This window comes from Eutrigla gurnardus (assembly GCF_963514095.1).
Source record: "Eutrigla gurnardus genome assembly, chromosome: 5".
Classification (NCBI taxonomy): domain Eukaryota; kingdom Metazoa; phylum Chordata; class Actinopteri; order Perciformes; family Triglidae; genus Eutrigla; species Eutrigla gurnardus.
Genome location: NC_139919.1, coordinates 19,190,588 through 19,212,303, shown reverse-complemented (window position 1 = coordinate 19,212,303; position 21,716 = coordinate 19,190,588). Strand labels below are relative to the sequence as shown.

General features: G+C 41.6%; 2 protein-coding genes across 4 annotated transcripts in view; one reads left to right on the top strand and one right to left on the bottom strand.

Annotated features, from left to right (window-relative positions):
* chic1 (cysteine-rich hydrophobic domain 1) overlaps positions 1 to 21,716 on the bottom strand; it is a 36,761-nt gene that overhangs the window by 11,201 nt on the left and 3,844 nt on the right. Inside the window, exon 6 of one of the 2 annotated variants that reach the window (XR_014597224.1) lies at positions 21,211 to 21,349. Coding sequence is in view for 1 of the 2 variants with exons in the window: in XM_084010469.1 (XP_083866595.1) it covers positions 21,299 to 21,349 (51 nt within the window). In the remaining variant the exon portion in view is untranslated. Of the gene's footprint in view, positions 1 to 19,975; positions 21,350 to 21,716 lie in introns of those variants that run through there. The other variant, XM_084010469.1, reaches the window with a different exon arrangement.
* lnx2b (ligand of numb-protein X 2b) lies at positions 1,832 to 18,534 on the top strand. Of its 2 annotated transcripts, none has more exons than XM_084010467.1 (10): positions 1,832 to 2,078; positions 8,255 to 8,841; positions 10,251 to 10,444; positions 11,905 to 12,104; positions 13,513 to 13,944; positions 14,729 to 14,875; positions 15,759 to 15,933; positions 16,559 to 16,802; positions 16,886 to 17,044; positions 17,136 to 18,534. In XM_084010467.1, the coding sequence occupies exons 2-10, from the start codon at positions 8,435 to 8,437 to the stop codon at positions 17,269 to 17,271; spliced, it is 2,094 nt and encodes a 697-aa protein (XP_083866593.1). In that variant the 5' UTR covers positions 1,832 to 2,078; positions 8,255 to 8,434; the 3' UTR covers positions 17,272 to 18,534. The 2 variants fall into 2 exon arrangements, with proteins under 2 accessions (XP_083866593.1, XP_083866592.1); XM_084010466.1 differs by having other exon boundaries at positions 1,832 to 2,083.

Genomic DNA, 21,716 nt, shown 5'->3' with positions numbered 1-21,716 from the left:
GACCAATTGACATCTGTATTGCCACAATGGAGCGTCTCATTCTGTGAGCTTGTCTCAGCAAATGTCACTTTGTCTTGAGGTTTCCGACCACAGCTGTAAATCCTGGGGGAAACGTGCTTTCACAGAGACGTTTTATGGCACAGAGACTTCCCTTCCCTTCTGCAGGGGGTATGGTGCTTTACACCGGGTGTTAGTGTGTCCCAGTCCTTTTAACTGGCACAGCTATTTTTCTATTCAGCATCATCCAGGTGTTCACTTACAGATGTTTTGATTAGACAGGAAGCTTGAAATGTAGGCTGGTTGTGATGTAAACCGATTAAATTCATCTGGTGGAAGAAGTATTCAGCTCAGCTATTTAAGTAAAAAGTACCAATACTACAGCGTAATAAATATACTTAAACTACTAAGTGTTCATTATGTAGAATGGTCCATGTATTATATTACTGTATTATAATTATTAGTGCAAGAATGTGTAATCATTTTAATGTTGCAACTGGAATATTTGGCCTTACTTTACATACTGGATGTTAACTTACAATAATATATCAGATCACAAGTTGATTTTTTTAGCAATAATTGAAATCTGCAATTAAGCTGTCATTAATGTTGTGTAAGAAAATGCAATATTTTTCAATTTTTTCAAACCGTAGTGAAGTAGAAGTTCAATGCAGCATGAAATGGGAATATTTGACATGCATATTTGAATACATGTACATTCCATTGCTACTTATATGGCTAACGGGCTGAGAACAATTATGTAATAGAAACGTACAAGGGGACCCACACTGTATGACAGTGATATCAACTTCCGAAAAAAACAACGCAAATAATGTATGTTTATATAACTGTTTATTATAATTGATTATATAATGTTCAATTTGTATGTGAAAAGTATTTTTACTCCACTACATTAACATCAGAATCAGCTTTACTGGTCAATATGTGTACACATACAAGAAATGTTGTAACTCCGGTCTTAACTTTTTCTCAATATTAGACACAGAACAGTTTACAGGAAGAAAGAAATAGACAATAAAGGACAATAAAACAGAATGAAGATTAAAAAGTAAATAAATAAACAGAACTGTACATAAAAGTGGGTAAAAATATGTTCATAAATGTACATAAAAAGCAACAAAATGCAATACAAGTCAAATTTTGCTGTAAACTAACTAGTGTATAAAGTACCTAAAATTGGATATTGGTCAGTGTTTATCCAATGGTATAATTGCAATGAGCTCTTCAGTCATTTAAGCAGTGGCGGAAAGTAAAGTAAAAGTAAAAAAGTAAAGTACTACACACAAGCGTTGTACAAGTTTGAGTTACTTGTACTTTCTCTCTCTTGTAGTGAGTAGCTTTTTTGTTGTTGTCAGGGAAATATTGAACATTTTTACCCAACTTGATTATTTGACAGCTTTAGTTACTTTCCACAATATAAACTAACTAATTATGATATATCTTTATAAATTAAGCGACTGAGCATAAAGTAATTTTCATTAACAACATTAATTTGATAGGGCTAGACACGAATCCACGAATTATAATCCAAAAAGTTATCTTTAAGTAGCATTTATTTGGCAGATAATACCTTTACATACTTTTTTAATTTTTATTTGAACACATATTGTACTTCATAAAGGATCAATGAGATTACAGAATACAACATGCAACAAAATGAGCAAAGTTATTATTTTATGTACAATTCTGCAAGATATTTTTATTATTATTATTACTGTTATAATTATATTTCAGTGCAATTCAAACCCTCCCTGGTGGACAGCGGGTGAGCGGGACTGTGTACACCTGCATGGACTTCTTCCTGTGTCTTTGCTCGAAACTGGGAATGTCGCCCAGTCTTCTCCGGTAGTACACCTGGGGGCACCGGGCTCAGCACAGCAATGCGGTAACAACTAAAGAAGAAGAATGGATGAAAACTTGGGCGGTGGGGAAGCTGTGTAGGGTTATGTTTCTGCTGGGGGGCTGTTCTGAATCCAGCGAGTTCACAGTGGTCGCTTTGTCTACGCTAGCCTTACGTGAACGTTAGCTAGCTGCTTCCGGAAAGAACAACCTTCACACAGGTAAGGTGAGTTTCGGTCTCCCCTTTAAGCTAATTATGTCGATTTGCGGCAAAACAGGAATCAAACGTGGATGTTTTAGCAACCGCTTTTAACGGGTGTTCAAAGCTCGTGTCCAACGATTAAATGTAGATTTGTCGGCGGCGCACATTCACTCTGAAAAGTGAGTTTCCGGGCTCAAGGTGTGTAGCGGTTAGCGCCGTCTCGGCAGGTTGAGGTGACGCCGTTGTCAGTTAACCGGGATACCGCCGGTCTGAGACCCGCGATGGATGACTTTTATTACTGGCGCTTCTGTCATCTGGATGTGTCACATCGTGGTGTACTGATTAGGACCAAAGAGCAGCAGTCAGGGGGGTGACAAGAGGGGGAGGGGGGTTATTTATGATCCCCGTGACAACACGGCGACCAGACAGCGGAGGGAAGTGATCATTAACGGCCTGGTTTCTGTTACTGAGACGCTGTTCCGTGTATAAAACATGGACATGTGGCGTACTTGTTCTGTGTACCTGGACACGTTCACTTCGGGTTGGTTAAGGTCAGCAGCAGTGGTGGAAAGGAGCAAAGTACACGTTTGAGTGTACTTGACTATTTCCATTTAATGCCACTTTATACTTCATTACATTGGTGGAATATATTTTACTCCACTGCAGTTCTGCATCCATCAGTCTATAAAATATATGAGCCTGTACTGATTGCCAGAGGAGAACATTAATAGTGATCTAAAACTAATTAGTAAAAAAAAGCTATACTCAAACAATTAAAGGAAAACTAGTGATCATCAAGACTATGTAAACAGTGCAGATCAATATAATGATACTTTGTGTGTCTGCATTAATATGGAAATATATGATGAAAGTAGAAAATCAAATATAATATAGCACAGCAATACAACAGAATCACAATATGTTATAGTATAAAGACATTAAATAGTGTGAGAGAAAATATAAAGATTATAAAGTATTATAAAGATAACTTTCATTTTTCCATCTCCACCAGCTAAAACATTGCTGCTTACATATTAGTGCTTCAGCAACCAATTTCAATAAATAAATAAATAAGAACACTGAAAGGAGACCTTGTGCATACTTAGTTATTTTACTTAAATTTTGAGTAGCATGGCACGAATGCTAAAATTTAGTCTAATTGTGTGCACAGTCTTCAAAAGGACTGCTTTTGTACTTCATCTGTGCTCAGGGAAGCATAGAAGATTTTGAATGACCCAAGATTCAAGGTATTACCTTCAGTCAGACCGTTCTGTCAACATTTTTTTATTTTATTTTATTTAACCTTTATTTAACCAGGTAAAGCTTATTGAGATATATAATCTCTTTTGCAAAATATCAGATGGCAACATGCAATAGTATGATATGCGCTTTCATGTAAGTGTTGGGGCTGGGCGATATGAAGTTGTTTTCAGAGTTTGTTTTTCTATATAATCTCTATCGTTTCTACCTGACATACTGTATGTATGTCATATTGTACAATACATATGGATGACAGTGGGTGCAGTCGAATAGTCTATTTTGCTTAGGAAGGTTCCTAACTGAAGAAGTAAACAAGTGGCCGCCACGATAAGAGCCGTTTGAATTCTCTAAATGCAAAGGAAAAGAGCTCCAATGCTTCCTTTCAGATCTCCTTTAGGATGCAACGGACCTTCCTATACGAAAGGAAAGGAGATTACGCCGACCCACAATTCTTTGTGAGAGCAACATTTAAAGTGCCGCACACCTCCGCCGTTCATAAGAACAAACAATATGTGCATTTGCATATTTAACAATTACTTTCATGCAGACATATAGTAATTGGAATTGTGTTGATAAATGTGTATGAACACTGATACTAATTGAATGTATTTTTTATTCATTTCAATCATGTTACAAACTTGACAAAAACTAAACTAAAACCACAAATAAAATGTAAATACAGCAGCTGCTGGACCTGAAGCCGGTAAGTGAACGAGCTGCTTATAAAACCAACATGTGAGAAGTGGATGACGTGTTTTTGTAGTCCATTATTGTAGTTTCTCCAGCTGAGACGCACGTCAATCACTGGTGCTGATCATCAGCTGTCAATCATCAGCGGCTGCGTTATAATGACGCAGCTTAGTGAAAGTCCTAGCATGTTACCCCGAGAAAGCCACAGACATGATCCTGAGTATTCAGCAAACCACTTTCACTGCCCCTTTAAGAGATCAAACGGCAACAAACTCACACTTGTTACCAAATAAAATGGACATCATAAACCAAATTACACAAATGAGTAACATTTAAGAGACAGGAGGCCAAATAACGATCAAGCCTGGACTTCATCTTACCAAAATGGATCATTTGATCCCGGACAAACCAATTTGTGCCAATTTGTCACAACCCATATCAAGGCTGATAACCAAACAGGGTAGAAGCGAGGAAAGAGAAAGGCTGACTGCCACCAACTTACATAGACTTACAGCCAGACCAGGTGAGCTGAATGTCTGGACCCAACTCTGCCCACCAGAGGGAGAGGCCTGCTCAAGGGTCATCATAATGAATAACCTATGAGCGATCCTCTATGTACATTGTCACACTGTTGGCAAACGTGTCGTGTTATGCAACACCGACAGAGATTTCCCCGTGGGACAATAAAAGCATGTTAAGTAACAGTACTTCTGCATGACCAAAGTATTCTATGATTTGTGCCACGTCCAGGTCCCAACCAGCCGTTGGATTAAAATCAATACTCATTACTGTTATGTGCCGCCCTTCGTGCTGAATATGAAGGCAACGTCCTTGGCGGATGGTTAGTGAATGCCATGGGTGGTGTGTTGTTTGTTATGTGCAGGCAGGCTGTTGTACAGCGGGAGGCTCGGCAGCCATGTGAACACAAGCTTAACCTCAGTGTGTGACATGTGGACGAGACGCTGGTACCACGTGGGAGTCTGCGGTCAGGTTGAGAATCCAACTGGTTGGATTTAATGAAAATATAAACTGGGGAGAAGTTGGGAGTGGAAAACGCTTTGGGCATTGAGGGTTTTAATGTCACTCAGATGGTTTAGTGTTGATAATTTCCTGCATACTGATATGCAATGCAAATACTGGTCACTGTATTGAGAGCAGGAGGCTTTGCATGTTGTTGCTATAGCAGCTACATAATGTTCAGACTCTGCTCTAAATAGATACACAGATGGTGTTTTATTTTGATTACACATCAAGAGAAATTGTCTGCGTCTGTGTGCAGCCATAAAAGTTTAATCCGAGACGTGCTGGATCTTTTCACGTGATTATGTCATACTCAGACACCGATGATTAAGACTCATTCACCTCGGTTTCCGTTCCATGTGCATCATTTATTTTCGGGATGTTGGTAGCACCAGACGTTGGTGGGAGGTGGAGGTAGACATGACACACCTCCTGTCTCACGGACTCATGGAGAAATGATTTGTCTAGCATGGCTTCACCTGCGTTCTCCGAGGGTGTGGCAGCACATGTGACTTACTCATATCGACCATCAAAGCGAGTGACTTGGCTCAGCTTTTGAAGGAACTCCACTTCTGGTAATCCCCTGGGAGGCTGGAGGACACCGTAGGGCTACAGACATTTCCCGCGAAAGATTAGTATGTCACATGATTAGAAGGCATTTGATTTGGATAAGGGTGTTCCTAATTGAGGCTGGTTGTTTTGAGCCGCTTTGGTTAATTCTGAACCTGTAAAAACCTATTTCACCTGTCTTTTGTAAGACTTACGTGTTGTGCTTGTCTCATACACATGTAAGTGTAGTCTAATGCTTCTTTCTGTTTGGATTTTCTGATATGATTGTCTTGCTGTCGTAACCGATTTGGATTCAATTTAATACGTAATATGGAGGTAGATTAATGGTGATGTTGAACAAACTTAAAGAAACTCGTGACTTAAGGATTTTTCCGTAAAACAATTGATGACTGAAATGAAAATTTACATTTAAAATTTATTGATTATTTTGATTATCGCTTACTTTTTTATTTGCTTGATTAACTAGCTAAAAAAAATGTCCCACAGTGTCTTGTTTTCTGTGAAAAAAATGAATCACAATTTACCCAATGTCTAAGGTGTCTGAAAAGAAGTCCAAAATCGCTAAATATTCACTTTATAATGATATAAAATGAGATACGCAGGAAAGCCTCCATTTAAAAAGCTGTCAATAGTGAATCAACTGATCGATTCGCTCAAAAAAATCAATCCCGGTCTCCATTTCACATGGAGGATCCCAAGAAAGATGAGTACCTTTTTATTGATGTCGTGCTGTATCCTTGAGAAACATGGAGATATATACTGCTGTGTCAGTGTGGTGATAGTGGACAGTGATAGATGGCTTCAGAGCCGGCCACTCTCAGGCACAGTAAGCGGGAGGGTACCAGTAATCTCCAGGGTCGTTGTATGTCTTCCTGTGAAGATGACCTCTGGTCTAATGAAGACATGCTTCCTCCTCAGTGAAGCCAGTTGGGTGCTCTCTGTGGTCCGCTGTGACTCCCACTAGCACACGTCATTTTTAAGGTGATATGAAACTGTGAATGTTTCTTTGATAAGAGAACCAGCTGTACCCTTTCCAGTAGGACAGAATGTTTCAGTTAATGTTAAGCGTACTGTATACTTTATCTTTAGTTCACGTCCCATGATCTCCAATTAAATGGAGCACAACCCGGTTCCTATTGTGTTCCCTCTCTGCGCTACAGGATCCATGACCCCTATCCATTACAGGACGGGGTATCACTTGTACAAAGTAAAGACGAGTGTCCTCACCCAGGGTGCATGCGTGTGGAAAGGCGTGTGCACACATGTTTCTAGTAGATTTGTGTGTTAGCATGCAGTTCAGCTATTGAGTGTACTTTGCCTGTAGTAGTGCAACATCAGCAGTGTGAGCTTCCACCCCCCAAACACACACAGAAATACACACACACACACACACACACACATTCACATGTATTCACACACATCCACGGGCATTAGCTGAGGCAGAGGGAACACTTTCCTCTCACTCTGCCTAGTTACACCAATTCCCCACTGCATTCCTCACACCGGTGCCGTCAGAGCTCATACACATCCACACTCATGCACACAAATATGTGTCCACACACACTCACACACACACACACACACACATTATTCTGACGGTGTGCTGCTGAAGAGGCAGGGCTCTGGTTTCATTCAGTCTTCAGGCAGCTACGAGGGTAGAGTCTCGTGTTTGCGTGCAGCGGCTATGAGGGGCTTGACAACAAAGATATCAGCTCGGGTGAGTCGCTCCAAGGCAAAGCAGTCTTTTTGTGGCTGAAATATTGGACTGGGGTCACATCGAGTAGGAAAACTCATTGTAGTGACTTAATTGTGATGGCTTTTTTCCTTCTTCACATGTGGTAAAGTGCAATATAATATCCGTTTTAGGACGTCGTCATGCATCTCAAGGTGGTATTTGATGGTGTTTTGTTCATTTCTGTGTCACTTCAGCCTCTCAGACAGCATGAAGTCTTCTGAAACGATGCCTGTAAAAGTGTTCAGCACAAAACTCCTTAGCTATGTCATACGAAAGCCAATTACTGCAGCTTAATGGCACTTAATGGCTCCTCACCATAGAGAGCAGTTCATAAATGCATACACATGCTGTTTTAGTGGATGGAGTTTATTTAAAATGCTAGTTTATGAGATCTAACTTGTAAGTATTTGGTTTAATTTATGATGTGTCAGTTTATTTGATATGTTTTATTGTAATAACAGCCCAAAGTTTCTCCAAAGAATGTGATCCTAATCAGCTCTCTCCTTATGAGAGAATTAAAGGAGATTAGGAGCTGCACAAAGGGATGGAGACCACTGCCGATAGGGTGCAAGGGGCCATTAGTGATGGTGGTTGCATTTCTGCCCAGTTCATTCAAAAGTCTTACTCTCGTGTAGTGCCGTGCCTTTGTTCCTTCACATTGGCAGGGGTTTGACTTGAGTCCGTTTTCTCTTGCCTCATTTCACACAAGTTTAGCCCCTTCAGTACGGAGCACGGTGACTTTTAGCTGAGATGAGAATTCCTTTTGTCCCTCAGGAAACTCGCTGAGAGGAAGCAGCTGTGGCTTGCTGCCATATTGCTGCTGTTATGTGGATTTGTCATTTCCTGTGGAGCTGGGCCGTATGAGTACAACTAGTCCAACTTCTGCAGTATAACTTAACTGCGTTTCTCTCTCTCAACAGAAAATCAAAATGAAGACGTGGAGATAACATTGTCGACCCTGGATCAATGTTTCGTTGTCGAACTGTGAATGGATTTTAGCTGTGGACATGCAGACATAGACGTTTGACCAGATACAGTTTTTAAGGAGATAAGAGGACACCGATTTTTCCGAAGAAGTTTGGACTGATCTTCTTCTGCCAATGGCTGCAACAGAAACCAAAGTTGCCGGCAGCAGTAGCACCGGGAGTCTGTCATGGGCGCGGGTGTGTAAGGAGTGTGGCCAGCAGCACGAGGGCTTGGACAACCACCTGTACGAGTACCAGGATGAGGTGGACGATGAACTGGTTTGCCACATCTGCCTGCAGCCCCTCCTCAGACCTATGGACACCCCTTGTGGCCACACATATTGCTTTCATTGTCTGAGCAACTTCTTGAAAGAGCAGGACTTCTGCCCTGTGGACCGCCTGCGGCTACAGTTACATCAATGCCGTCCCTCCAGTCTGCTGGTCAGGAACCTGCTGGACAAGCTGACCGTGATGTGCCCCCACTCCGCAGAGTGTCAGCAACAGATGCAGCGCTGTGAGCTGCAGCCTCACCTGCACAACAGGTAAGAGTCTGGGCAGGATGTGACTGTCTGTTTCTCTGGATATTGGTAAACCTTTACTTAGTAAAAATTATTCCTAACAGTGAGTCTAAGTGTGGCTGGCCAAAAAAAAGTCAGCACCTGGATTTAACAAAGCAAATGGGTAAGATCCTTCCACTGCAGTGATTAATACATTTGAGCTGACTACTAGTATTTAACCATTACTGTGGAAGTGAGTAGGTTCTCATTTCCTAAACAGCCATGTGGGAAAGCATATCCTGTAGTCGTGAAAAAGATGTTACTCTGTTTCAGAAGGGTCAAATTATTATAAAACAACTAAGGAGATTTCTGACAACTACTAAAATTGGGTTAAGAACTGTCCAGCGCATGATTTAAACATGGAAGGAAAGTGAAGAACCATCATTTTCGGGGGAAGAAATGAGGCCGGAAAAAAGTCTTTAATGATCGTGATTCATAAATGTTGTGACATTGCATAAGCTAACAATGGTAAAACAATACCATTGTGAATGTGTACTATAATCAAAGCTAAAGGCGTTCCAACAAACTATTAGAGCGTATGACTTTTTTGGGGGGGTGGGCAAATGTGTATTCTCTGTCTTTATCAAAAACAACAGGGTGTTTATAATATCACGAGCAGCTGTATTATGTAAGGAATGTAAGCAGCAAGGTAATCATTTATAGCGAGATAACATGTAAAGAAAACATCACAATGAGTTGAATGCACACATGTTCACTTTAAGTTAAGATGTCTTGACAAAAGAATTTGGACGACTACTCAGAATGTAAAATAACTGTCATCAAAGGTGTTTTTTCCCCCCTTCTCTTCATGTTCCTTTAAAAGCATGGTTTCCCCCTTTTGAAGCAGTATTCCTTGTAGGTCCGTCCGTCTACGAACACACAAACTTATAATTATTGAGCTCAAGGCGAAGGTCAGTCGACTTGTTTTTCACATGGCCAGCATGGTGCTTATCATCCTAGCGGCCAGCCCTGACGCAGTCAGTTGTGGCTTGCAGATAGTCCTGCTGCAGCCTCTCTGTGCAAACAACGAGGAGACAAAGTTCAGGCATGAGGAACACGCAGCAGTCCCAGCACTCTGACTGACTTAATCAGACTCAACCTGTCTCACCCAGACACCCTGCAATGCAGTAAAATTGTCTACTCATCTGCATAGTGCTTCTCTTCTAAATCCTGTGTTTAAATATGCTCTTATTGTCTCCACTTTACTCGCTCAAAACACTTTTAAACATCCATTTATCGTCTTCAATCATCTCTGGCACCCCCTTGTTACCTGAAACATATAAGAAAACCCCCCTCTCTTTCATGATAAAGGTGTGTTGTGTCTAAAAGTAAAATCACTCATTGGTCATATCATTCTCTTAACCAGTTTCCTCCGTGTTCCTGTCTTTCCTCAGATGTCCTGTTTTCAGAAGACTGAGGGAGGAAGCAGAGAAGAGGAAGAGGCCCTCGTGGAACGAGCTAAAGGGACGTAAGGGTGAAGGGGAGCCATCTGGTGATGCTAAACATTCAGCAACACAGTCCCGAAATCCCACCAGAGATCAGCCTGAGCCTGGGCTCATTAATCCTGCCTATGAAGAAAGTGAGGATGGTATGGAGTCATTTTATTTTATTTTATTTTATTTAGGTTGGACAAAGTCTGTGACACTGAATAATGTTGATTACAGCCTCGAGATTGGACGGAAACAGTGATTGTAATGTGGGTGGTTGTCGAAACACACAGACGGGAGTTGGTCATGTTTTGAGCCTGGAGGTTTTGATTCCGAGTCCGTCACAGGTGAATCATCAGCCAAGACGTAGGAGCGTGTATCAGCACACAGATGTGGTAACTACCAGGGACCAAATTCCACCAAAACATAGTTGCCAGGCAACTGGTAATCAGTGTCTGCAGAGAAGTTTCCACCGTTATTATAATCTCTATTTTTATCAAATGACTGCTGTATACTCTGTGAGGGAAATACAATGAGGTTACACGTTAGATTATGCAGTTAAGCTTTATATTCCTTGTTGAAATAATTTGGTTTTCATCATAAAATCGCGGAACGTTGCTTCATCCTGGATGTAATGTCTCTGAATTCATGCCTTTGTATGTTTGTGGAACGAAACACTGCTGAGGTGGTAATTGTAGCATGTAAATAGTTGCCGAGGTCTGCACGGTGGTGTAGTGGGTAGCACTGTCGCCTCCGGTCCCGGGTTCGATTCCCGGGTCGGGTCCGGGTTCCTTCTGTGTGGAGTTTGCCTGTTCTCCCCGTGTAAGCGTGGGTTCTCTCCGGGTTCTCTGGCTTCCTCCCACAGTCCAAAGACATGCAGGATGGGGATAGGTTCATTGATGACTCTAAATGTCCCGTAGGTGTGAATGTGAGAGTGAATGGTTGTTTGTCTCTACATGTCGGCTCTGTGATAGACTGGTTACCTGTCCAGGTGAACCCTGCCTTCACCCATAGTCAGCTGGGATCGGCTCCAGCCCCCCCGGGACACTGAATACAGGATAAAGCGGTAGATGATGAATGGATGGAAATATTTGCCGTGTTTGCACAGATCAGTTCTAATGTTGAAATACTCGGTGCACTTCAGTGCGTTTGAACTATTTCATTTGATACATGATTACAAGTCGAGGTCCGCTGTGCTTCCCCGTTTCCTGTCCAATGTTACTGTTCACGGTGTGCTATTAAAAACAAAAGTCACCTAAAGTATGCATGTCTCTACTGGTAAAGGTGTCCTCTAAAGTTTTTAATAAAGTTTCTTGATGATTTGCTGTGAATTAGATGATAAATACCTATTTCTGTGCATTCAGGAAAGAGATTGGTACAAGATAGGCTCAGCTTATTTTGAAACAACCTTTAACCTTTAATGGAAGTTTGTTTGTTTTTCTGTGAGGCTTATTATCTAATAAAGAATGATGCTTGTTATTTTTATCGCATACTGTTTGTTTCAGGTATTTTATAATGTGCGATAAGCAGACGAGAGCTGAGGACTGGCGGTATTTGCTTCATAAACAGGAATGAACAGCAATATTTATTCCACATGGTTCTCTGTTCCTCTTCCCTCCAGACAACACCCCCCTGCGTTGCAGTCTGGTGGCCGAGGCCAACGTGGTGGAGCTGTTCAGAGAGGAGCCAGAGGAGGAGCTGGGCCTTCGCATCGTGGGGGGTAAAGACACACCGCTGGGGAACATAGTCATCCAGGAGATTGTCCGGGACTCGCTAGCAGCTCGTGATGGCAGACTGGCCCCAGGGGACCACGTCTTAGAGGTGAGAGTGACTTTTTTCCAGCATGGGAAATCCTGTTGGCATAGCGTGACAGTTCAGTTCAGCTATTTTTGCATAAACACCGTGTCACTGATTTCTCATGGTATTGTAAACACAGAGCTTTTGCAGGGCAACGGAAAGTAGATTTTCAAGTTAATCGAGTTTTAGTTCCATGGTAATAAGGCGTGGCTAAGGTTCCCATGCCAAACATGTCAGTGTCAGTGGAAGCAGCATTAGCTGGTTGTTGTTGTTGTCACTGGTTGACGGACCACCTTTCTGTTTGAGAGGGTCACTGTTCAAACATGATGTTGGAAGAGTTATTAAGAAACTAGAAGGGCACTCTGAGAGCCAAGGCCATTTCCTTAAGTGAAAAATAATGGATCTGCTCCAAAATGTATTGAGTTCTTCCATGGCCCATGTTACACCCTTCACCACGTTTTAAGAACATCCAGCTACAAGTTTTTCCTCAATCCAAATCGAAATGAAAACATAACTTGACAGAGGGTTTTATAGTAGTTGCTGTGCGTGTCAACTAGCAATTATCGTTATCGATTCATCTGCACATTATTTTCTCAATTAACAGATTCATAGTTTGGTCTTTAAAACATCAGAACACAGCAAAAAAAAGATTTTATTACAACATCCTGGAGCCCAATGTGACATTTGTTTTCCCAACCAACAGTCCTATTTTCAATATTCCATAAAGTAAGTAGTGTAAGCTACTTTTGGGTCTGGTTTATTTGCAGTTACACTTTTGTTTTCCAAAGAGCAGAATGGAATTGCAGAATATAACTGTCAATTTTACTAAGTTGTGGTTTCCTCCTCCTCGTATTTCTACCCTTTGGTTCCCCTGGAACGTGGTACCGCTGTAAACTGAGCTCATAGACTACTTCAGCTCTGGCACCCATTGCTTCGGTGTGTCCTCCAAAATGTTGCTTTTCTATCAAAGCCAACCAATCCCAAACTGGGAAATTAAAATAAAACCATGCAACCAAACAGACTGCCTTCGGGATAGGAAACATTAGCTGCCGTTTTTATGGCTTTGTGGAAAGCTGGTGGATGTAAGGAGATACGGTGAATCAATCAAACTCTTCCTCTTGAATCAGTGCATTGATTGTTGTGAAGGTTTAACTTCTCATCAGATTTGTGAGGCAAATATCACTTTGACAAGCTCCGATTATAGAAAGATGTAAACTGATGATAACTTGTATGTATGTAAATAGTTTTTCTTCTGATCATTCTGATACAGGAAATACAGATATAAGATTAACATGTCAGATGGTAGAATTTTTAAACAGTCTTATGACTTTCTATGGTGGAAGCATCAACACACAGTCTGTATCGCAATGTTTGTGTTAGGCTGCTGCACCACTGACTGTTGTTTCTTCTCTCTTTGGCGTCCCGTCTCCAGGTGAATGATGTCAGCCTGGCTTCAGTCCCCCACGCCAGAGCCATCGCAGTGCTGCGGCAGCCTGCCCTCCTCAGGCTCACCGTTATGCAGGAGAAAGGTTTCAAGTCGAGGGATCCTCGGTCTGATCATAACACTTCCTCTTGCACCAACCCCACTGCCTCCCAGCCCTCTCACAGTCCCCATGGCAACACTACCTCCAATCACAACCCTGGCACAGTCCTGCAGGTGACGCTAATGAAGAGTCAGCGCGCCGAACCTCTCGGCATCAAACTCATCCGCAAATCGGATGAGAGCGGGGTTTTCATCCTGGACCTGCTGTCAGGTGGTTTGGCAGCCAAAGATGGAAAACTGAGGAACAATGACAAGGTGTTGGCCATCAATGGACATGATCTGAGGCATGGTACACCCGAGAGCGCTGCCCAGATCATACAGGTATAATAAAGGACCACAGACATGAGTTTGTACATTTTGGCCACATTGACACTCTGCATTATCACAGACCATTTTATGAAGCATGCCCTACGTTTACTTCCTTTCTTCCACGCTCAGTTAGTTTTGGTATGTTCAAACATTTCCTTATTTTAATGTAGTTGTGTGCATGGACTAGTGTTGGTGTGTAATGAATTACACAGAGAGTTCGGTTGATGGCCCTACAAGTATCACTACTTTGTTTTTTGTTTTTTGATATCAACCCAAGACAAAGAAGACAAAAAATATGAAAAACATGGACATTCTGAAAAGGATGATGTGAATTCTGTTGTCATAAAGTCTTAAAAAGGCTGCTGGTCACCGACTCACAGCTTTCAATTACTTGAAATTGAATATTCCAAGTAGTTGGGCTACGACTTCTACCCATGTAAGAATGTGCTGAGCGTGGCGCAATAGAGAAGCCCTCTGCCTCAATACAAATGTGACAGGATTTATTTCTCAAGAGCACAAATTTACACAACAAAGATGCCAATTATAAGATCTTTTGGCCTGATGGTGGCAGTATAGAGGAAATGGCACCAAATGCACAAAAGAAAATCGCCTGCACAAAATGTCATAACGTTTTTAAACTCCATCCTGAAAATATTCTGAACAAAAAGCTGCCAGGGACGTAGCAAATCAATCTGACAACGCCATAACTATGGCATTGAAAATTGTCAGTAGAAATAGAACATTTTTGATTGCAAAAAATGTATAAAACCCTCCTTTTTTGTGTGCGTTCATGTAGGCGAGTGAGGTGCGCGTGAACTTTGTGGTGATGCGACCTGCAGAGAATCAGGAGGAAGGAGGAAGCCTCCGAGAGGGACAACACAGCAGAGCAGCCAGGAGGGCTCCTGAACCACAGTACTTCCGCCGCCGCTCCACCTACATGAAGGTAATACTGAACACTTCCTCACAAAACTAGTGCTGAAACTGCTTCTTGGATAAAATCTTTCTGTCCAAATTGATCTGGGTCCTTGCCAGCTGTTGGCTGCTGGAGCTCTAACTTCCTCTGACACCACTAACTAGTGTTGTTTACAGTGTCTTCTAAACACGACATGTTTCTGTTTACACAGTGTAATTGTATTGATCGCTCCTTTGTCAGTCACATCAAGTTGTACCATACACTATCAGTAGGAAGAATAGCAACCCCCTCACTTAGGGGTGAGAAGCTTTGAGAGCAGACACCTGCATCGGTGAGCAGAGATGAAAGCCCTTCTCCGGGGCCTCCCTCTGTCCTGATCAAAAGGCCTCGGGTGCTGCTCACTCTGCGGCTACGGGGCCACCGTCTTGTTGTTTTTTGCTTGTTTCTTTGGGTGGCAGAGGATCAAAGCTGGTAACAGTTAGCTTTCGCCTGCAGAGTCGAACCTTTTCGTCTTGCTGGGGGAGATGGGTTCCCTGCTGGGGGGGGAGGAAGAGCCCCCCCTCCTCCTCCTTCCTTCCCTTCTGATGGTTTACAGACTCCAGAGAGAAACAAGGAGACTGGTCGAAGCTGCCATTTTCCACACATCTTTTCCACTACGAGAGCGTAGTGTTGATCCTCACACGTTGCCTCTAGCCTTACCTCTCAACTCCTTCTCAAATGTTCCACATTTGTTTCTACGACCGGTTCTGTGAGAGGACTCAATTAAGTGTGTGTGTGTGTGTGTGTGTGTGTGTGTGTGTGTGTGTGTGTTATGTCAAGCAAAATAAGATAAAATAATAGTTCTTCAGCCTTACTTTAAAACTCTAATGATGTTTGTCATTGCTTGCTATCAATTTGTTGATCGTTCCTATAGGATCCTCCAGGCGGGTTTTCCAGCCAGGAGAAGACTGTGAGCCTGAAGAAAGAGCCTCGGCTCTCCCTCGGCATCACCATTGCCGGGGGGAGGGACTGTCGCAGCCGTCTCCCCGTTTACATCACAAGTGTGCAGCCTGTCGGCTGTCTTCATCGGGATGGCACCATCAAAAGAGGTACATCTGGTGATGTGTGATTTTGACAGTTAATAAGGAATTGGTACGAGAAGCTTTTGGCTTTGCAGTTTGTCTTCGTAATGTTATTATTCTAGACAATGGATGGATGGATGGATGTTATTATTCTTGGTGAGGGCTAACTATTCTTATTGTTAATCTGATGATCATTTTTTCGATTAAGTAATTTCTTTAAAATGTAGGGGGAAAGTATTTATATTAAGATATTCGGTTAACTGCTCACATTTGAGAAGCTGGAACCAGCATTTATGTCAATGACGAATAGTTTTCATTTCATTAATTTTTCATTGATCGACTAAACTTGCAGCTCCGATCATGTCTAAATGTAAATGCAGGAAGGCGTTATTGTGACGGGAACCTTAATTGCGTGGGAATATTTAATTAATACACTGAACTCGGCAACAAAATGTTTATGGCAAACCATTTCCAGTTCTGTTTGCAAATCCATTACAATGTGACAATTAGCTGAATAGGAAAATGCCCTTTTTAAATGAAGTCCACACTTAATAAAAATAAATACAATTTAAAAATGTATTCCTCATGTTGAACACATAGATCCTCTTCACTAGTTCCTTTTGTCCGTGTTCTCAACTTCCTGTTTCCTCAGGCGACGTTCTGCTGAGCATCAACGGTGCGGATCTGACCCAGCTGACCTACAACGAGGCCGTTTCTGTGCTGAAGACTCAGACAGCTCAGTCCCAGGTGGCGCTCCGTGTCATCCAGACCCTCTCTGAAGACTCTGAGGAGGACCCAGAGGCGGCTAACCAGGAGGAACTGGACATTGTGGACGACCCACGAGACGACGCCCTCAACTGGACTCCTCTGTGGACTCGCTGGCTGGGATTACCAAGGTAGAGCCTGAATTCAGTTTCTCCACTTCATGTGTATTCTGTTCATTTTGGTGCGAAAGACTCTGAGCTCCTTGTGGTTTCAGCCCCATGCACTGGTGCCGGGACATCGTCCTGCAGAAGACCAACAACGAGAGCTGGGGCTTCAGTATCGTCGGCGGCTATGAGGAGAGCCACGGCCAACAGCCTTTCTTCATCAAAACCATCGTGCCTGGTACACCTGCTCACTTTGACGGACGCCTCAAGTAAGTGAAGCCCTGTTTGACTCCAGAATCAGCTCCTTCATCCCGTCCCCACTCTTAAATCTCCAGATTAACGCCCTTCCGTTCCCTCCAGGTGCGGCGACGAGATCGTGGCTGTGAACGGAGCCACAACAGTGGGAATGAACAACTCCTCTCTCATCCCTATGCTCAAGCTGCAGAAGAATAAGGTCACACTGACTGTGGTGTCCTGGCCGGGGAGTCTTGTGTAGCAAACACGCCTTGCACATTCACTCTTTTCTTTCTGTCACCCTCTTTAATTGTCACGGCACACACGGATCCTCGCCCTGTTCAGCTGCATTCTTGACCGTCCCCTTCCATGTAACTCATCGTTTGCTTACATTGTTTTGATCGGTTATGTAATACGGAACCAGCGTGCTTAAGAAACATCCTGTGTACAATAGTAATGACTTTGCCATGCATGGTCTCATCAGGCTGGTTGATTCAGCGTCCTCTCACAAGCAAAGGGCCGACGGTCGCACAACATGGGTTTAATCAGGGTGCTAAAACCATGACAATCACTGAATTATGTCCTCACGACAAACGGATCGTTGTTTTTATTGGAACACCTTTTTCTGAATACTTCATTTTTTTTTTTTTTGCTTTCCTGTCAAATCCTGTTATCAGTTGTGTGATTCACATAAACGGCATCCAAGGATGAAATGTAGTGCTTACCATTTATATAGACAGTTGATGAAGAATTATAGTTGACTACATATAACAAAATGGTTGCTCATGCCAAAGACGGGTAAACATGCTGTCCTGTGGCTGTTTTTAACCATTAGTGTGATTTATATTGACTTTATTTACACTTTCCAAAAAAATGCATCAGAAGCCGTGATGGAAATTCAGTCAAATTGAGTCAAAGTGACATTAGGGATAAAGTTAACTGTTTTGGGGGGTTTAAACAGGGAGGTTGTTGAAAAGCCAAAGACGAGACCCACAATCACAGACAGGAATGTTCAGTTTAAAGGGGCTTAAAGAGTCAAATCATCATCCAGGTCCAGGTTCATTTCCTGTTAGTTGTTGATATTAGCCAACAGGAAATATACGTATTATATATTGTTGTTTAAAACTGTGAGCTGGTCTATAGAAGCATTATATCATATTAAATGACTTTGATAAGGGTGCCTTGTAGACATTGAAGGACAAACCAGAATATATAAATGCCTTAAATTTCCACTGTACCAAAATGTGTTTCCCCTCATTGTTTCCTCTCCTTATAAACTGTTTATGGGAATTTCAGGAGAGCAGCCTTGTTCAGACAAATTTGTGTTACTTCATTCTTTTTGTGTCAACACATTCCCAGTGGCCTTTCTTGTGTCTTAATTAAGACGAGACTTATTATCAATAATTCCGAATATCGTTTCAGAATTAGTTTTTGAAGTGGCTGTGGTATACAGTGTATACAGTAGGTAATGTGTGTATCAGCCCGTCCACTGTTTCATTATGTTTAATAAAATCGAAACAAATCATGCTGCTCCACGGTTTAACGTGGCTTCAGATTCACAATTTGTCCTTGCTAGAAGCTTCCCGAGTGTCAGAAAAATGAATAACTGCAACTCGTATGCTAAAATGAATGTAAATGTTGGTCTACTGATTCCAACCTCATAATAGACAAGATCAGAGGGGTTTTGTAGTTATGCCACATTCCCTGTATCTTTCATTTTAATGACCTACAGGACTGTGCAAGTGACTGAAGGAGTTTACCCCATTCAGACATGTCCAATAAGCTGGACGGTCTGTTCATGGCTCAGTCTGACACCTAGTGGACAAAAACTGTAGAATACAGAAGTGTCCCAGGTTCCTTACTTGTTTTACACTCAAACAAATGATATGTACATGCAAATTATTTTAAAATGATTTTATGTCTGCACACCATCTGGGTAAAGAGAAAGTGTTGATTAAATGAGGTGGTGGTTCAGTATGAATGCATGGTTCTTTCAACCCCTCCTGCTCTCTCACCCAGACACATTTGTGTTTGTGCATGCAAACACAAGACCAGTACAACTTGCTACAAATGCAAGAGTACATATGAAAGTCACACAGACGCTACATTGCATCATACGCAGCGTGGTTTGCCAGTGGTGGAAGTACTAAGATCTACCGCTATCTTAGTAAAAGTTGCAATACCACAATGTACGAATACTCTGTTAGAAGTACAATCCCTGCATTCAGAGCTGTAGTTATGCAAAAGTACTCTTCTTGTTGCAGAACCGCTGCATCATTTCTATTGGAGAACTGACAAATCATAAGGAGCTAACTTTAGAAAAATGAAGTGGAGGAGTAAAACGTTTGATATTTCCTTCTTAAATGTAATGGAATAGAAGTAAAACACCATAAATCATAGATAGAAAAGGCAAGTGACTTTGTGTTCACAAGTTTAGCTGAAATCCTACATTAATAAACAAAATCAACTGTTTTAGTAAAGCTTATTATATATTGTACTACCATTAATAACTCTACTAAATCAACTGAAACTAGTGGGAGCAGCTTTGAACTATTGGAGCACTGGTGCAGTAAAACGTCTTTCTAATCAGGGAAAGACTGTGAATGTGAAAACAAAGGACCATAAAACCAGCCAGACTGAAGTGAAGCCCACCGCTTCAGTGTTCGGGGGTTGTGGAGAGCTAAAGTCAAGACATGCTCCAATATTCTCCGACCACTGATCCCTGACGTTAGAAAGTAGCAGCAGGTTATAGTAACAGCATTCCCGACTGTTACGAATGTGTCGACTAATTGCAGACCGTCTTGTTAAAGTTAACGATTCAACACCTTGTTAAACATGACAAATAGCCACATTTCTGTCGTGGACGGCGGTTTTGGTCGATCCGTTTGAAAGAAGATGACACATCATTCATCGGGTGGGGCACTCAATAAGCAAACAGTTTCTAATGAAAAGGGTTGCAAAGAAAATTCAAAATTAACAATTTATTTCCTCTCTCCGTAGGGATTAGGTCACCATGACGAACATTTACAAGAATTGTAACAGGGACAATACTGGGAGGAGGGTTTAAAATCTCCTTTGTACAAGAGGACAGATTTCAACCCGTCTTCTCTGTGGTTCACCGACTATTCCAGAGGCACTCTAATACGACACAATGCAGCAATCTGACTAAGATTCATGAAAATAATACTAACACTGGACAGAATGACTGAAACAATAGAGCCATCTGCTCGAGACGCCACTTGCTGTAGATGCGCGTGCTTCCAAACACATTAGGAAGAGCAAACAGCACAAGGAAAAGTACAAAACTATAAAAAATTAATGCAAAGTTAGGGTGAAAGGATTTTTTTTTTTTTTAAATCATTAGCTTCCAACTGCACATCGGAGATGCAATCACTTTCAAGCTAAATTTTAATAACGTGGTAACATGCACTGCTGTGGATGAAGCTTCAGGATGAAATCCTGACTTTCAACTGGGCTCAAGTGCAATAATCAGTCCTAACTCTGGCATCATGTACATTGTAACTATATGGCTTACAGGGTAAACAGGTCCATTTAAACTAGAGAGGTACGTAGACATCTTTCATTAATCAAAACTATGGTACAGCAATACATTGGCAAAAAAAAAACTAAAGAGCTAAGTAACTATGTAAACAATACAGCTTATCCTAACATTGTATTTACAGGTCAAGTTCTTTTACTAGCTAGTTCCCATGTACAGAGGGTCAAATGTAAAGAAATAACACAGTTTGATGACGTACACTGTACGTTAGGCGATTTCAACTGTCCCATATACTTGCAAAGAACTGGATTCAAAGAGAGGGAACCCAACAAACAGCTTTTCAATCTACAGACTTGTTGAATTACCCTCCCTCCTCCTTTTACATGGAGAGTTATTTTCTTTAAAAAAAATCATACATAAGGCAAGGATAGTTAAGGAAAGTGGAGGCATCACATTCTTTGCAAGGGATTACTGATATGGGACAAGTTGATGGTTCTTTGGGGTAAATGCACTTTTGGAGAGTTTCACTTGTTTGTCACATGTAACAAAAAAAACAAAACAAAAACATCCGAGTGCAACAAAGGGAACATGTCTAGATCTGTCGGGAAAATGTGCAAAATTTGCTCTAGAGCAAAGTGACAGTGTTGCAAATTCTAATGTACAAGGTACTGGGAGATATAGAGGGTCGTCATGATAGACAACGGTGCAGACCCTTATTCCAACATACTGTATATACAAGGCACTAAGGATAAGATTCAAGGGCCACACATCCAGTCTTTGAACGGCCTCCTCAGTCCGGTCGGAATATAGGATATTTGGGTAAGAATTCTATAAGAATCACCTGTAGAGAGAAAAACACAAAAAGTATTAATTAGGACAACTGTAATGGGTTAAACATAATGTTAATGCTTTATTTAATGGGTATCAACATTTCTGAAGTTCTGATAAAGCAACCCTCCCGTCTCCTAGAGACTATGTTTATATCCAACTATGTTTGCAACAGTGAAGCAAACGTAATGCTGTATTACTGACAGGATTCCTTGTAGGATTAGGCAACGGGAAATCTTTGAGATTTGGACAGCTGTTTACACAAAACAAAACATTCAAGACATTATCTTTGACTTTGGGAGATTATAACGGCATTTTTTTAATACTATTTTTAACATGATCGTTTGATTAATCAAGAAAATGATCTATTGATTAAGTGC